The sequence below is a fragment of the Onychostruthus taczanowskii genome, unplaced genomic scaffold, assembly GCF_017590055.1.
Source record: "Onychostruthus taczanowskii isolate IOZ18803 unplaced genomic scaffold, ASM1759005v1 scaffold12, whole genome shotgun sequence".
Classification (NCBI taxonomy): domain Eukaryota; kingdom Metazoa; phylum Chordata; class Aves; order Passeriformes; family Passeridae; genus Onychostruthus; species Onychostruthus taczanowskii.
In genome coordinates, this window is record NW_024498351.1 from 15,355,216 (window position 1) to 15,372,796 (window position 17,581).

The 17,581-nt window shown below is 44.0% G+C and overlaps 1 protein-coding gene across 2 annotated transcripts in view; it reads left to right on the forward strand.

Annotated features, from left to right (window-relative positions):
- The window catches only part of STOX2 (storkhead box 2), a 143,412-nt gene that overhangs the window by 29,887 nt on the left and 95,944 nt on the right, over positions 1 to 17,581 (forward strand). Inside the window, exon 1 of one of the 2 annotated variants that reach the window (XM_041395719.1) lies at positions 278 to 362. The exons of the other annotated variant lie outside the window; for it this stretch is intronic. Within the exon in view, the coding sequence (XP_041251653.1) occupies positions 314 to 362 (49 nt within the window). The 5' untranslated portion in view covers positions 278 to 313. Of the gene's footprint in view, positions 1 to 277; positions 363 to 17,581 lie in introns of those variants that run through there. 2 annotated transcript variants of the gene reach the window in all.

Below are 17,581 nucleotides of genomic sequence, written 5' to 3' on the forward strand. Positions count from 1 at the left end.
GCCCTGCATCTTGTGAATTGGTAGCTAGAAAAAGCCTTATATTCCTCTCCTCTACCCATTTGTCTTTGCCACCTGCTCCCCTGTTTGGATTTGGGCATCACTCATGTTTCCCCATAACAAATCTTTCCAGTTGCCTTAATCACAGAAGTGATACAAGGGAGTTGAAGGGTAATTAGTGGCAGTCCTATTCCACTCCCTTTCTCTCCCTGAAACTTGTGCCTGCTTAAATGTGCTTTGCCTAACTGGCAGGTGGGCAAGACTGTGTGTTCCTGTGGAGTCGGGAATAAGAAGAGCATCAGGAAACTCCTGTGTTATGAAGACTGGTGGAACTTCTCAGGTTCTGCTCTCTACTTGTGGATCAGGTCAGTTTCAGAGTCATGGTGTTTTTAGTAATTGATTAAAATGAAAACGTGGAGTGTGCAGCTTTGAGCCCTGTGTCATTTTATGTATGGAAGAATAAAGTGAAACCCTGGAGAGCAGGAAGCAGAACACTGGTCACAGGCTGCCTTGCTTCCATCCCTAGAAATACCTTGTTGTGTATTTTTTACCTCTACTACCGTGCAAGGGTCCCTAGCTGCAAGCCTGTGCACGTGTGAGCTGAGCAGAGTGGTGGATGTCACACTGCCTGGCTCTGTCCCCAAGTAGCACCAGCTTCCCTCTACCTTCATGACCTCCTGCATGAAAGGGCCCTCCTGGGCCCAGCAAACCCCAGCAAACCAATCAGTTTGGTTTTCTTTCACAAATTACTGTGAAATCCTGATTGCAACACAATACAAAGGGCCACACAGCTTTTTTTTCTTCAAGACAGAATCTGGACAGAATTTTGCTTCTTAAGTGTTGGAAACCTGCAAATATAACTTAAATAAATAAAGAAAAATTAAAAAGCAATTTTAGTTACTTAAAATCTATGAAATCTTCCCATTTTCAAAATGCACAGTGTACAACACAGATGCACTTCCAATGTCAGACCTTTTTTATACTGAGGAGGTCAAAGCTCTCCTACAGTTTCCAGCAGGGCTGCACCTTTCAGTACACATTTTTCCATCCCATTTTTTTAGCTGTTTGAACTGCCCTGGAGCAGAGATGAAAACCATTAAAATGACAGCATGACAGAAATACTCCACAAGTGAACAATCTAGGATTTTTTAAAACATTTTATTTTCCCCTCTTTGACTGACTGCAAAAACAGCTGGAACAAAAAGAATCCAGCTTCATGTTTGGAGAAAAGAAGTCTTTGTGTATTTCATAAAATAATTGTGGCAGCTAAGATTTTTAGCTGGCTGTAGGACCCTTTGCTATTCCTGTGTTCCTACTAGTCAGTCTGGATTGACTTCAGTATTTATGGCATGAACTGAAAGAAGAGGCTGATGGCAGAGCCCTCTTGCAGAGGCTGTGGGTGCTTGCTGGGCCTTCCAGTGCCACAGCCTCCTCTTCATCCTCCATCACCAAGGCACCTGGCAATGTGGTGACCTGTGTGGCTTGCAAATGAGAGGCCACTCCTCTTCAAAGAATGAGCTCAGGAACACCAGCCCTATTAATTTATTTTCATTGGCATTATTAGGAAAACGACCCAACCCCAAACCCTCTGTTGTCAGGATTTTCTTTAAATAGCCAGTTCTGGAAACAGGAAATTCCTTTACCTCTGGAAACAGGAAACAGATCTGACTATTACATATTAGTTTTAAATCTTTCAGTTATCCCCTGCTGCCCATCACCTCTGAGTTTCTGCTGCTCAGCAAAATTCACTATTTATTTTTGATAAGCTAGTGTCTGGGGGTGTTGTGCAAGACTCAACCATGGAGTAAATCAATGTATTTTGTTTTAAAGCTGGCAGGGTTGGTGTCTTCTGTGTCCATCATATTCAATATATACATGAACACAAGAAGTTTTGTTCCCTGTAGTTTGATACAGAGGTGTACAATCTGTTGACTAAATAAAATAAGAAGGAAGAAAATGAGAATTGGCATCATAGAAGTCAGTGAAGGACAAGGTTTTTTTTTTTTTTGTTTTAAGGTTAATAATCAAAGCCTACTGAGAAGAAAGGGTATACCAGTGGAAATGGAATACTCTTAGAAATTCAGAGCCGGAAGTGACTTAAAGAGATCTTCTAATCCATCTCCTTGCCCCCTAGAAGGCTAGATGTTTATCTTCAAAACCTCTGATGAGGGTGATTTCATAACCCATCAACAAATCCTATGTTAGGCATTTACTCTCCATGTTTTCATGGTACCCTCAAAAATTATTAGGTGTATAGTAAGGTTCTGTTCTTCTTTTTGCAGTAAAGCAATTGCTGACCATCCTTTCCAAACAGTTACCTGGCTTCAGGTCTCTATATTCTCAGGATGTGTTTGCCACCTCTGTAACCTCTTAACAATCTGAGTTTTCCCCTATAGATCATGATTCCAAATGTTTTTTGGCTCTTGTTGCATGCTTCTTGGAGTCTAGGCCAAAGGTGCCTGCCTTTTGTTTAAAGGGTTATTTCCCAGATTGGGCAAAGTCTCCATCTGAAGCCTCACAGCTGACAGCAGAAAGAAATAGCTGCCTTTTGAATTGTGCCTGTGATACCCTCCAAGTCTGTGCTTTGGGGTCCTTGCAGAAGCTGTGTGTCATTGATGCCTGACCTGTTTCCAAACCCGTTTATAACTTTGGTGTTTTGGTGGCATTGCTGCCTCTCTTTTTATTCCACTTTTGTTTCTGTGGAGTCCTTTCTGAGCAGAGCACAGAGCTATTAACTGTTCTGGGAATGTGTTGGCTCTTAAATAATCACAAGCAGAGGCACTGTGCCAAGTTTTGGTTTGGAGTAACTGTTTTTTCTGCTTCCAGACATTGATGTAGCTCCAGAGAAATAGAGGTGTTTACGGATGCATTGTGAATTAGCACCATGGTTGCCAGCCCTTTGTAGCCAGGTCCCAACTCTGGCTGGGTGCTGTGACACCTCTCGTGCTGTGAACATGCTTGTGCAGGTGGGAGTCTCTCCACTGATCTGTTGTGTTTGTGTTCAGATTGACCCAGTGCACCGTGACAGGGAGACATTCTCAAAGCATTTTGGTAGCCTCTTGCACACAGGGTGAGATTCATCTTTGCTCGCTCCAGCCCTGTGCTGCTTTGACACTGAATTCGTTACCTCCTGGCTGTTCCCTTCAACACTGGCAAGGCATCAGCAGCTCACAGCCTATTCCCAAAGCACTCCAAGAGTACAGAGCTGCAGGAGTGACAGGGGATCAGCAAGCTGTATCTGCTGTCCAGCCTGTGAGATGTTGGGTGTAGAGGTCTCTGAAATCAGAAGGGAGGAGGGCTCCCTGCTGCTCCCCAGCACTGCAGCTCACCCTTGCAGATGCAGGACACAACATTCATTCATATCCATATCATGCACTCTCTGTTTGTAACCATACTTGATCCTTAGCTGACTTCCCCTGCAAGCATCTCTAATAAAGACAGAGAGGTAGTGGTTAACATCAGTTTAGAGATGACCTGCTGCCAATAGATGCAGCTGTTGATCTTGTACACCTTCCTGGGTAGCCAACAGGAAGTAGCTAACCTGGGAAGTTGATCTTGAACAGTAAGCAACCATTCTAAACTTTAATTCACTTCTGGTCTTTGCTTTAAACATCAATTTTCTGCCAGGCACCATGCACTGCACTGCTCAGCCCTGCAGTTCCACCTGATCCCTTACATTGGTCTGGTTCAGGACTCAGTGCTTTTGATCTTAACTTCATTAGCTCTCAGCAAAAGGTAGCAGCTTTTGGCAAAGGATCCTAAAACAGTCGACACATTAGTAATGAATTAAAACAAACCTGAAATAACTCTTTGTTTTAATTCCAGCGTAGCATGTTGAAGCAGTTCAAGTATGCTTTGGCAGGCTGAGTAGTAATGGAGATTTTTTTTTGTGTTGGTTAGTTCAGAAAATAACGACTGATTGCAGCTGAAACAATAAAGATGTGTCTTCCAGATCAACTGTAGTTCTCAAAGAGTCTGCACTGTTCACTGACTGTTCTGATACCTTCTTGGTCTAAGTAAGTGTGATGGTTTTACCTTTTAAATATAACCAATGGGGAAAAATAAGTCATTAGCCATTAATAGGAGAGAAGCTTCCAAGTGATGTCCCCAGAAATGTATGGGAAAAGAACAAGAAATAACTTTTTTTTTCTCATCCAAAAGGGTAGTGATATTCATTTTTGTCTTTGTCAAGTTTCTCTGGAGCCTGTTGTGGTGTGTTCTAGAGTTTACCTGAGGTCAACAGGAGCCTTCCTGGTGATTTCATCATATCCCCTTGCAGCTCTGTCATGGTGACAGCTCATCTTTCCAGCTCACTTGGGGAGGAGGCTGGAAATCCTGATTGTGATGCAGAGAGGTGGAATAGCCAGCTAACCAGTCTGGCTGGGTGGTTTTGGTGTCAGCTTCCCAGATTTCAAAAAGGCAGCTGAATCTGTTTTATTTGGTGTCCCTGAGCTGGGGTGCTGTGTTTGTGCCAGCATTTAGGTGGCAGCTCTTGACAGTGTCAACTCAAATGTGTGTACAAATGTCATTTTGCACAGAGGCTGGGTTTCCTACTTATGCAGCAGTTAATTGCCAGGGCCCCTGAACATGTACAAGAGCTGGGCTTGGGTTCAGTACTTGCTCTGACTGGCACTTCTAGCAGCTCTGCCCAAGGATGTGGCTTGTGGCTGTAGCAGAGGAGGAGGACTGCTGCGAGAGTAATCTCCCAGGCTGGCCAGATACGCCTCCCGTGCTTTCTTCACCTGGGAGTTGTATTCAGAGCTCATAATACTTAATTATTGTTCTTCCCATTAACAAATACAAAGGTCCTGATCATTCTTGTAGTGTTCCCCAAGTGCTGGGCACTCAGCATGGTCTCTGGAACTGCAATGTGTTATTTTCTAATACGACCTTCTTGCAAATAATTTACCTACAACACATGATCATTATACTCCTGTTGGTGCGTGAATCAGAAGACTCTTGGTATAAAGCATGCTAGCATTTTGGAGCATGACTTCTCCTGAAGGCATTAAATTTTCAAGGAGTTAAGTATGTTAATGTGTATTTCACAGAGAGCTAAGTGAAAAATGGTAAATAGGTTCCCTCTGCTGCCTTGAAGGAGGGTTGCTTTTATTTTTTTTTAAACCTTGATGGCCTCTCTGTCTGCCTTTCCTTTAAATAAATGAATAGCTGGTACGTTTGTTGCCTTTTTGTTGGAGAATTATTGAAATTTGGACCTGTGGCTTCACACATGTATTTTAAGCGTTTTTGTTACTTTCTATAAAATATGAGTGCACATTGTGTGAAACAGGCTGGGCTTCTGATGACCAGGGGCCTGGAGCATGTGCTATGGAAGAAGAGACTGAGGGACAAGCTTTGTTCAGCCCTGAGGAGATGGTTTTGGAGGAGACCTTACTGCAGCCTGCCCCTATCTATGGGAAAGTTGATGAAAAGATGTAGCCAGCTCCAAGGAACAAGGATTGCAAACTGGAGTGGGATTTTCTGAGAAAATATTAAGGTAAGAATATCTCCATAGGGAAAATTGTGCCTTGATAACTCGCCTAAAGAGACTCTAGGAGCTTTGTTCTCAGAGGTTTTCAAGGCCCAGGTAAACCAAGCCCTGTGCAACATCACATGAGGTCAGGGTTGGCCCTACTTTGAGTAGGAAGCTGCAGACCAGAACAGTCTTGTTCAGTGACATTATCCATAAATACAGGGCTTGGAAGTGAGTGGAATGCAGGGGGCCTGTGCTTGCAATCTCTTTGGTATCCCACTTCTAAATGGGGTTAAAAAAGTGACTCTAATGCGATTGTGCTGAACTTGGTGTTAGTGGGAAATTCTGTCACCCAAATGCTTCCATGAGCATTTGACTGCTGCCCAAGTGCATCTCCGTGGGGGAACACTGGCAGGGTGAGTGGGGTGTTTGTCTCTGATGCAGCAAATACCATGAAGTCATCCGAACCTTCAGCCTTGCCGTCATCCCCTTTTTCCAAATTGATGGGTGAATGTTGATGTACTGTATGAGTTGACCCAGATAATGCTGCAAATCCAGGTTTCATGGCACGAATCGGGAAGAAAAATAAGATTGAAGTTTTCTGGGCTGTCTGGAGCTTGCTCACCCCAAGCATGCTGGCCGCCCAGTTGTTGGGGTGCCTCTGCCGGAGGTCAGGGAGGCACCCATAGCTGGGGACGGCAATCCCTTGGCAAGCAGCACAGCCGGTGTCCGGGGGGCGCGGGACTGATGGCAGCAGGTGCGTGACAGCCGCGGGTCGCTCGGCATCCTCGCCAGCACCGCCTGGTTCTGCTGCTGCGCTTTCACCAGCGCCGGCAGCCGAGTGTGGAAGCGAAGGCCCCGGCTGTCGGTGGCAGGGCTGCCGGGGCGCGCGTTGCCGTGTGGGTGCTGCGTGCCGCGGGAGCCGCTAGAGGCCCCTCCAGGCGCGGCCATGGCGCCTCCAGCGCCGGCCACGGCCCTGCCGCGGCCTCGGCGGGCGGCGCCGGGGGAGGGTCCCGCACTCGGATCCGGCCTCTTTAAAGATAAAGATGGTCTCAGCAGAAGGGAGCAGGGGAGGGAATTCTGCCCCTCTACTCCGTTTCCGTGAGGCTTCCACCTGGAGTGCTGCATCCCGCTCAGTAGAGCCGTAGACATCTTGGAGCGGGTCCAGAGGACGGCCATAAAAATGATTGGAGAGCTAGAGCATTTCTGTGGTGACAGGCTCAGAGAGTTGCGGTTGTTCAGCCTGGGGGACAGAAGGCTCTGAGGAGATCTTCGAGCAACCTTCCAGTACCTAAAGGAGACTTCTAAGAATGACAGAATAAGCTGAGTTAGAAGGGATCCACAAGGATCATTGAGCCCAGCTCGTGGCCCTGAGCAGAACCATCCTGAGAGTCACACCAGGTGCCGGAGAATATTGTTCAAGGGTTTCCTGAACGCTGTCAGGCATGGTGCTGAGACTTCACAATACCCTATGGGTGAAAACCCTTTTTTCTAATATCTAACCTATGAAAGATGGAGACAGACTTTTTAGCAGGGCGTTTATTGATAGCACACGCTGTTATGGTTTTAAAATAAAAGAGGGATTTAGACTGGATACAAGGAAATTTGTATGAGGGTGGTGAGACACTGGAACAGGTTGCCCAGAGAAGAAGTAGATGCCCCATTTCTGGGAACATTCAAGGTCAGGCTGGTTGGTGCTCTGAGCAACATGGTCCAGTTGAAGATGTCACTGTGCATGGCTAGGGTTTGGACCTATAAAGGTCCGTTCCAACACAAAGCAGTCTATGATTCTGAGAAAAGGAAGGCAGTGCATTTTGGCTGTCTATTTTTTGGGATCTTTGCCTGCAGTCCACTTAGTGGATCCCCAGACAAACCCCCGTGGGAGGTGAGCTGAGCTGAAACAGTCAATGTGTGCACGTCTGCCCCAGCAGTGGACCAAGGCAGATTCCTTTCCAAATCTGATCTGTGGCTCAGCCTCCACAGATCCCATGTTTTGCACCAGTTTCTGCAAGCACCCATCTTTCTGCTGATGCACAGTGTGAGATCGCAGAAATGCGAAGAAAGTATTTACCTCTGCCTTTTCAGCTCTGGGTTATTTTATTCTGCCTCCGCTTATCATATTCTCTGGAAAATCTGTGCCATGTCACGTCACTGATACTTATTCTCTACTTTCTTTCTTGTCCTGCCTCTCTTCTTAGTCTTGAGGGTTTTAAGGCAGAAATTACTGGTGGTCTGAAGACTTCAGCTACATAAATTCATCATATGGATTGTGTTTGGCCATTGCAAAGTATGTTTGACAGCACTAAGGTAAGAGGCTAAATGCTTTGATGATTTATAGTCCACTTAGGGCACAAACATAATTTTTCATTTACCTCATCAAAACAAAGAAGTTCAGCATTAATGAGGGTAGTTAATCACAGCTCAGCTGCCTGACATAGTTTGAGACTCAGAGATCTCAGATGGGCTCTTGGAAGGGTGCAGAGAGCAGAACCTGAGTGCTTGGTGTGTTCTCAAGCAAGGTGTTGCTGGGTGCTTGCCCTCTCCTTGCAGCCTGCTCCATTTGGCCTTGCAGTAATTGCAAGTGGTAAGGAAGGGAAGTATGTTTTTTTCCCAACATGAATCCTCCTGGATATATTTTTACTGGTTTTGGGTGCTATTCTGCTAAGTGTAGTGTACATAGTTTATACAATAGCAAGCATTATGCATTTAAAATCTGTCCAAAATTGTTTTTCCAGTGTAGGATAACGAAACAGTATTGAGGTACTCTTTTACTTTCAGAAGCTTTATTGAATTTTTGGCAAACACTTCTGTGAAAATGGTGTATATGTAGCCACTTAAAAACAAGTGATACGCGATCAGCTGATGAAAAGCATGTTTTCCAGTGTTGGTTCTTTTCTACATCTCCAAATGATATAACTTTTTATTTATTTATTTTTTAGTTTAGAGGCATGCCAAATCGGCCTTTTCAGTATAGATGCATTGTTTTTATAACCTTAAGTACAACAGCTCTGGGAATGTAGTTCTGAGCTGAAACTTGAGCTCCTGACTTTCTGCCTTGCAGTCAGATTTTGTATTTGCATTTTTAAGCTTGTAAAAACTAGGGAGTTAAAAGTTGTGCAAATAGTGCTTCAGCATGTTTCAATAACACTTGGGCTGCAGTGCCTGTCTACACAGCTCACCCCATCTGCCTGTCTCTTCCCCTTTGCTTTTTTTCTTCTTTATATAGTTTAGGTTTGACTGTGTCTAAACAGCAGGCTGGCTACCTATACACAGTATCTTCTGCTAGTGTAGATTTACAGTACAGAAAGACAGGGAAATGCTTCAGAGGTGAGAAGAATGGTGAAAGGAAGGAAAACCCTTTGTGATCCATGACTTTTAAGGGATAAATGGGAGATACATTCTATTAGTTCTACCTCATGAAGATTTTAACACACCATTTCCCATCTTCTTATCATAGGAGCTCTAGGAGAAAAACTGACCTGCTCATTCAGCAATCCGTCAGCAGGAACCTGGTTGTTTCTTTCACAATCCCAGTTGCTCAGTCTACAGCAGATGGCTTGCCCTTCCGCAACCTTCTTTGTTCTTTTTCCATTTTTTAGGGGTCAACTTCTGTCTCCACCATATCTCTTCTTTCAAAGCTGCTTTTCACATAGCTGTCTGTCCTCATTCTGCATCTTGTCCTGCTCTGCAGCTCTCTTGGATGTGCAGTGCTCTATGGCTTGTTCCTGCACGTATCCCGTAGTTGCGCATCTTGTTCCTGTCAGGGGAAGGGTTGCCAGGATCCAGCAAGCAACCTGAAGGAGTCCAACCAGCACAGAGCCCTTTACCACCCTGCAGGTGAACGTGCAGTGTCAAGCCAAGACAGCAGGAGTGAAGGGCAGGAGGTTTGATGAAGGCAGCCAGGTCAGGGGTAAGGACTGCCAGGTTCCTGCAGGGTCTGCTGCCTTACCCTCAGCTGTGGTCCCATCCTGGGATGTGGCACTGATGCCTGTCTGAGGCTCTGGATGCTTGTCTTAGCTTCAGTGTAGCAGGCTGAGACATAAATGCACAAAGGGGAGGAAGGAAGACAATTTGAAAAGTTTCTCATTGATTACAAGGCAGCAAGTCAGAGCAGACTTGGCCTGGAGCTCAGCCCTGGTATCCCAGTAGTCTTTACTTTTTAAAGCACTAGAATAACAAACAGCGAAGTGTGCAAGAGAGAACATGACAATCTCCTCTCCATTTCCATCTTTCTCTCTGTCAGTGCTTTTCTTTGGTCCTGGGAATGTTCCTCTTTGACCAAAGAGGTATAAATTATGGGATTTACTTCTGAGCAGCCCATGGAATAGCCTGGGGCAAGTCATTCCTAGAAGGTGCTTTCCTCTTCTTAAATGGGTTATTAACATTTGCAGCTAAATACTGAAGCAGGGAGAAGAGAGAAACAAATGGGGTTGTAGTTTCCTGAAAGGAGGAAGAAAGAGCTGTTATTCATATTCACTCACCAGAATATTCTTAGATGTGCGTCGGAACAACCTAATAAAAGCAAGGAGATAGAGAGAGGCAAGCCAGGTGATGTGCCTGGGACAGTCCTGAGGGAGTTTGAGCCATGTCATCCTTAGGCAGAGACCTGGTAATTCTTCCTGAAGGAGGTTTCTTCTTTATTTCCCATCTCAGTCCCCTTCTTGCAGTGCAGGAAACTGTAGGAAGGAGAGGTGTTTATGAAGAAACTCATCAGTTTTGGTTGCTGCTGTGTGAGTGTTAGTTGTGCTGTTGTCGTTACTGTGGTGCAAGGAGCTCCAGGGAGGCATTGCAATGCAAAGCTGATCTCCTGGAGATCACAAAGTGTTCATCTGCTCCAGTGTGCTCTTCCAGGATGGCAGGATTGTGCCAGAGGAGCAGGGGCAGTTCGTGTCAAAGTGATGGGGAAAATGTGTCTCTTGGAGACCTGGAGAAGCACTCTACACAAGGAGTTTGTGTACCCTGTGGGGAGGAGAACAAACTCCTGAGGGAACTGGTTTAAAGTTTGAGGCATGTTAGGAGAACAGCAAAGGATTAGAGCTTGGTGCCTCTCTCTGTTCCCTACTGTCAGATCACTTTTGACCCTAGTCAGATTTCATTATTGTGGATAGGTAATTAGCAGCCACTCTTACTCAGTAATTAGGGGAGTGTGTGATTATATTGCCGAGGTGGGGGGAAAGTTGTGCCTGCAAAGTCCAGCTGGCAGTTCTGCTTTCATTTGTGTGCAGTACCCAGTGGCACAAGGTCCTCATATCCCTGCAGATCTTCATTCCCATGGCAGCAGCTGTAGGAGGTATTGCTATAGGCTACTTGGATGCAGGTTTGGCTTTTTTTTCTTCGCCCCTGGCCATCTGAAATGAAAGAGTGATAATATAGATTTTAAAGGATGATATGCAAGACAAGCAGTTTGTGGAAACTGTGGAAATGCTGGCATTGCTCTGCATGGTTGGCAAGGCTAAGGGAGGTGGGAAGGGTTGTGCTGAACTTTTGTGGCAAGAGAACATTAGCAGTTTGATGGTCATCTTTCCAAACTTTCATAAAATACTAGATCTTGGGCTACAGTGGCAGCATTAGGATTTAAATGCTGTGTCTATTACGCTGTAGCTAAGACAAAGAGTCTTAATAGGTAGCAAGGTTTTGCACCTGCTTAATCAAATTATCCTTCTTTGCCATATTTTCACTCCTGTAGATGCTTCTAATAGATGCTGATGGATCTACAGTGGCATAAGAAAATAACATTTGTGTTGCCTGTTACATTAATTTCCCAGATAAAACGAGGCTACCAGGATGACCCATCTGACTCCTGTGATATTTCTGTAAAGAACAAAATTGAGTACTGCTGTTATGATTAGTGTATTAAAAGTATTAGGTTTGTTGTCTTAGCTGTGCTGTGTTTTCTCATGTTCTCTCTCGTGCTGATTGCTAATGACAGGCTTTGGCAGGAGCTAGCCTAGGCAGTCCTTCCTGTGATGGGAACCAGATGGATGGTTTTGCTCTGGCTACCCCTCCCACTGAGCCCCAGGAGGAGGGGGAGCCCTTTTGGGGGGTAGGGGGAACATTTATAGAAAACTCAGTGAATGGCAGAGAACCAGTTCTTGTCTATCCACCACTTTTCTTCCCTTGAGGCTCCCAGTTTTGCAACTTCTAACCTCACCCTTGGCTTCAACTTCTTGGCTTTCAAGTGATTGTGCTGTATGTTACATTTTCATTACTGGTAAAATTGATGGAAAATCACATTTTATTATGTGAAAAATGCAGTGTTCTTTACTGTCAAAGCTCCATTCAGCTGGAAAAAATCTATGTGAGGCACTCTTTTATATTTCATGTATTTTGTGCATTGGTTGGAATGAAAAAATAATGAAAGGCTGTATTTTGTCAACTTTTGCATCTGTCTGACTGGCAGCACTGACTGATTTGTTTTTTAAATGTATTTATTTCTTGCAGTAAGCACTATTATTCTCCACTCTTTCACGATAAATGCAAATAATATGTGGAATGTGCAAATAATATGGGAAAAAGAGAGATGCAAATTATTCAATCCCTCCAGGTAGGTCTGAGAAGAAACTGGAAATGTGACTGCAGTGTGAAAACGTGCTGTCTTTATACCAGCTGCAGCAATGATAACAGGGCTGCTCTCTGTCTGTGTTTCAGGTTTCTGTGGACACATCTGTTCTATCTTTTTTAATGTGTTTTTTTCTTCTTCTCTTTTTCCCTTTCCTCTCCTGCTGTGAAACTTTAAATGGGATCTGGGCACGCTGGGTATCTGAAGTACATCACTCTATCCATAAACCCTTCTGCCCCTCGGGGGACCACTGCTGCTCAGGTGTGGTGAGCCCAAACTGCTGAGGCTCTTGGGCTGAGCACAGAGAATGAGCTAAAAAGCCTTGGTGTTAGGGAGGACAGGTGGATACTGCTCCTGAGATCCAGGCTGGAATACCTTTTGGCATGAATCAAGCTTCCCCTCAGGGGAGAAACGTGGCTTCCCTTGCTGCACAGCCATGTGCCAGCTGTGTTGGTACGTGGGCATGAGTCACATGGAAGGGAGCCAGACTGATTGGCATTGTGAGATGCTGAAGCTCTTGGGATGTCTTTGCAGCAAGAATAGATTGCAACTGCCTTGCAATTGCCCCAAACCATGCTCCTGCCTGGGAGAAGTTGTCATGCCACTCTGCACTGCTGGGCAGTGGGGATGTGACCCTGGGTGTCTCAGCCATGCTTTTGAGCACTGTCTGAGGCAGTAACTGGGGGAGGACGGTGAGGTGCAGCTGACAGACCCACCCTGCTACCATCTGGGATGTACTCCATGGATCAGGCACACCTGTGATTCAAGATCCCCCTGCAAGCTTAGAACAGTGCTTTATTTTATTACAGCTTTTTTTAAATGTCACAATTGTTTTCCTACTTAGATCACTAATTGCAATTTCAAGTGAAGAGCCTGTGAAAAGAGGTGTCAGGGTGTTCCTTCTCAGCATTGTTTCATTTTTGCCATGTGTAAAATTCACTCCCAATTCAAGTAGAGTTTTAATGTGACAAAAATTTTTCAGTTATTCTAAATATTAAAAAGTGATATTTTTATTCTTGATAGTTCCATATAGATTTTTCTATCAGTGCGAAAACAAAAACAAGTAAACTCTACAGTAAAAGCTTACAGATAAAGTAGTAGAAGTAAAAGCTTATGAAAAGATCTAGAAAATCCTTCTTTATAACTGAGACATTGTTTATTTCTGCACTTTTTGAGTCCCAACCCTGTATGTGTTAGAAGCTCTTCACTGTGAGCTATTAGTCATTATGAGAACCCTTGTCTGGAGACCTTCCTTGCTGGAGGAAGGTACCTTGCTGTGCTTTATGTAGGTAATTTGCTCCAAAATCGTTGTGAGGGTGCTGAGCTTGTGAGGACTTGCTGGCTGGAGAGTCAGTGGTCAGCAGTGCATTTGTTGGAGTGCAGTCAAACAGAAGAGGATTCCAGAAGCTCCTTCTCAGAGCAGTGTCAGCTGTGAGATCAGGCAAGGTTTTTCAAGGCTTGATCCACTCAGGTGAGACTGGAAAGTCTTCTCCAGAGATGTGGATAGCACATCCTTGCTGGGCAGCCTATTCCAGGAAACTCTTCATACTTTGATGTTTGTTACCACGTGGCACTTAGAGTGGTCAGAGGTAAATATGTGGCACTGTTCTCTCTGTAGATGATATTCCTGAGACTCTTAGTTTAGGAAGCAGTGTAAGTAATGACCCCACAAGTGCTCCCTGCCATGAATGGGTTAGTGCAAGGGATGAGGATCTGCTTTGTCCTTTTCTGGGGGTAGGTATGGGGAAAGCAAAGCCATCCTACCAATCCAGGGGGTGAAAACCAGTCCAACCCCTTCTATCCCTGGTTTTCCTTGACCTTTTTGCTACAGCCATGTATGAGTGGTGCAGTAGGAATGGTGGTGCTCCTGGGCTGTCCTCTTTTCTCCCCAGAAAGTGATACATCTGTCCTGGCTGAAATAGTCTGCCCTGAATTGGCAGCCTCGTAGCTGTCACTGCAGTTAATAGCAGGGTCGAACCCTGGTATCCACTGCTGGCAGAAATAATTCTCTCTATTTATGTTTAGACACAGGGCTGGGATATGGGGATATTGTAGCACCTCACTCAGGGCCTGAGATCCCCAGTGTAAGCCTTCAGAGAGATGGGCACCTCCTGCAGCTTCAGCTGGGGGTAGAAAACCAAGCCTCACTGGCAGGATGCAACCCAGGAGGTGCCTATAGGACTCACTGCACTTTTGCATTTTCTAATCTGCTGCCTAAAGCATTGTCTTGCTTGCTCAGACAAGTCATTCACCACATCAGGAACGTGTGGGAAAATAACTCAGTCAGGATAACCAGAGGAAAATAAATGCTTGTGTAGTTGGCCATTTGGAGCTGAGCTAGCTTGGGAATTTTTTCTTTCAGCAACACCCTGAAAAAAAAGTAGTGCAAATGGGTGTGAAATATAAAGAGAGTTTGCTTCCTTCTTGCATAGGCGTATATCCAAAAAAAGGCAACAGTAAATATAGAGACATCTACTGCTAAACGCTTTGGTAGGGCTTTAAAGGATCTAAAGGCTCCGTGTGCTTGGCTGGTAGGACGTCGGATCTTCCCCACTGAAATGAGCTTTGAATACAAGGGAAATCTCTGACACAGCAGAGAGGAGAAGCCACAGATCACCTGGGGTGTTTTAGTGCGCTGCTCAGTCACCCAGGCTCTACTTCACTCCTTGATTCTCCATTTGTGCTTGAAGAGAGGATTCCAGACATAATGTAAGTACAGAGGGGGAAACCATGTCCGATGTTACGGGCAGCAAAATCAGACTGCAGTGAGTGAGATACCCAAAAGGCAGTGATGTTTGTTACTGGGGTGCAGGAAAAAAAAAATGTTCAGGTTATGGCACTTCTGAAAAATGCAGAATTACTTTGCTTCTGTGAGATGTAAAGTGGATTTCATTTCACAGCTACTGTTTCTGTTGCTATTTAGGAAGCGTCAGTGAAAAAGAACAGGATAATGTCTTCTGCTACCGTAGAAATGCCAGTGGAAATTATTTCCTAATTAGTAGACATTGCTCTAATGATAGAGATGTTTAACAACAAGTTATTTGTATCATATCAAACCCTGTATTCTAGAGATGGCTTTTTCCCTCTGTTGAGTGTTAAAGCAGTTGCATGGATTAATCACACTATAATGCAGCCAAACAGCTCATCCCTGCTTGACTCAGGGAGAAGAAGCTTTGATTTGATACAAACATGAGGAAAATCACATCCTAGTTGTACAAAGTATATTTTGAGAATAAAAGCTGAAGTTTAATTTAAAAAAACTAAACAAAACACCTTGTTTTTCCCAGCAAATGAGGTCATGCAGCCTGATTGCCTGGCCCATCTGTTGCTGTTCATAAGTGTGTTATATTTTTAAAGGCCAATATTAAATGGTATTATGTAGTTATCTACTTTTTTTTTTTTTTTTTTTTTTTTTTTTAATTCTTCTTGGCTTGTCAAGCACTGTCATTATACCAACCGCTGTTCTTAAAACAGGATTTTGGTTAAAATAGCACATACCTGCCATCTGGTTGAAAAATGTAAGCTTCCTACACAACTAAGTGGAGTTGAACTACGGTATTAGGAATAGATCATGTTCTCTTGAAAATAGCAGCTGATGGCAGATTGCAGAAATCAGCCAGTTATCAGTTGTCATTAAGCTATTTGATATCTGACACACATGGAAAGCATGCTATTTATAAGTATGCAATTATGTTATAGAAGTATTCTTTTTATTTTTTTCTCACTCCTTCCCTTTACCCATTTAAATATGTTGGTTTGACTGGACTGGAAAGCGAAGTCTCCCTTAATATTCACAGAATAGATGTGCTGTAGACTGAAGGTGTGCCAGACTGTTTGTAACATTTCTGTCATCAAAAAGTGATCTGAGAGGGGTATAGAAATAAATTTGGTGTTCCTGTGCTATATAGCTGTAGGTCTCTAAAGAGAAATATCATCTACAAAGAGCCCAAGAAACAGAAATATGTGGAACTAACTGGTAGAAGATTGCAAAGCTAGAAATCGTAATGGAAAATATGCATTTTACTTTAATATGTATTTGCATTCCTGCTAGCAGGAGAAAAGAACTCAAGTCTTAGCATTAACTAAAGCAGAAACACTAAAAGCATAATTATTTGCCAAACCTGGGCAAGGCAGCACAGACTCTCAGAAGTGTAGGTTAGTCACTAACATGAAAGCTTAATGCTAACCACTAAGCAAGGACTCTCACAACACAGGGCAGAGGGTGCTGCTGGAGAGGGCAGTGAGGCACGGGGATGCTGTGACCTGTTCCCTTGTCATACCTTGTTAGGATGATTACAGAAAGCAAAGCAGAAACAACTTGCTCAAAAAGAGGGATCAGGAATTATTTTGTGAGTGGAAATGTGAACAAAAAAGCAGTCAAAATAGGATGGGGTGCTTTAAAGCTAATAATTTTATTCAGAGGGGGTGTGAGGAGGTGTTATTTTCATGTGGGCTGAGGGTTAGACCCTGATTAATCTGCAGCAATGACATTGAAATCTTCTGAGCACATCCTGAAAGATTTAGTAAAACATAAATATATATCACCTATAAATAAAACATAATACGAAAGAAAATAAATGAAGCTATAATAATATATAAATATTATCTGATTATTCTCACAAATTTTTGGTTATATTAGATGTTTTGAGTACAATGAGGAGTTTGTTGACCCCACTGAATAACTCCCAATCTTTTCTCCTATATAAATGTTGTCTGGAAAATTAAGGTCTGTGGTGTTTTGGCTTCAGCACAGTCTTGATCAGGTTTGAAATGGTTGGGTTTGAATCTGAAGCCTCTTGCTTTTCAAATGACATCTGAGATGCTGGTTGTGAAAGGTCTCTAGTCATTTTGCTTTTAAAAGTTACTTCACCCATAACCATCCAACCATATTAAAAATGTATTCAGCTTCATAATTATAAGTTTTAGGTTTTACAGTCAGCAGAGGTATGTTCTAACAGAAAATTAGGTAGCAAAGGTGTAGGTCAGAGGTTGTGGTTTGCTTTTTATTCGTTGACTTTTCCTCACCAGAGTATTTGAAAATTTTATTGTGGAGACTAATCACGTCTCCCTTGCTTCAAGCGTTTTCAGGCCTTCTTAGGCCAGCAAAGCAGCTTCAGCAATCTCAGCATTTTGGCAACATTGCAACTGTCTTGACCATAAAAAGACTTGTGAGTGGTGCAGAGAGCACCTCCCACAATGGAAGGTTTGCAGGAATGAGGGATGCCCAGGAGCAGTTTGGGCTCTCCAGCACGCCTTCCCAGGTGTGTTAACCACATGCCAGCTCTCCGTGCTTTCCTGCAAACCAGCCTGGTGTTCCCAATGAAAATCAAGGTCTGCAGCTGCTGGGGAGAAGCCTCCTGCTGGCACACAGGGAAGGCTGGCAGAGGAGGCAGGGGCAGACTCCCCACAGAGTGAAAAATGCAGATGTTTGTCTGTTCAGGGCAGTTTGACAGAAAGTGTCTCTTCCTCTCCACTTCCCAGACTGCATACAGTTATTTGCAATTCCAAGCTGCTTATTCTCTAATTTAGTAGCTAATGACTCATCTGCCCTG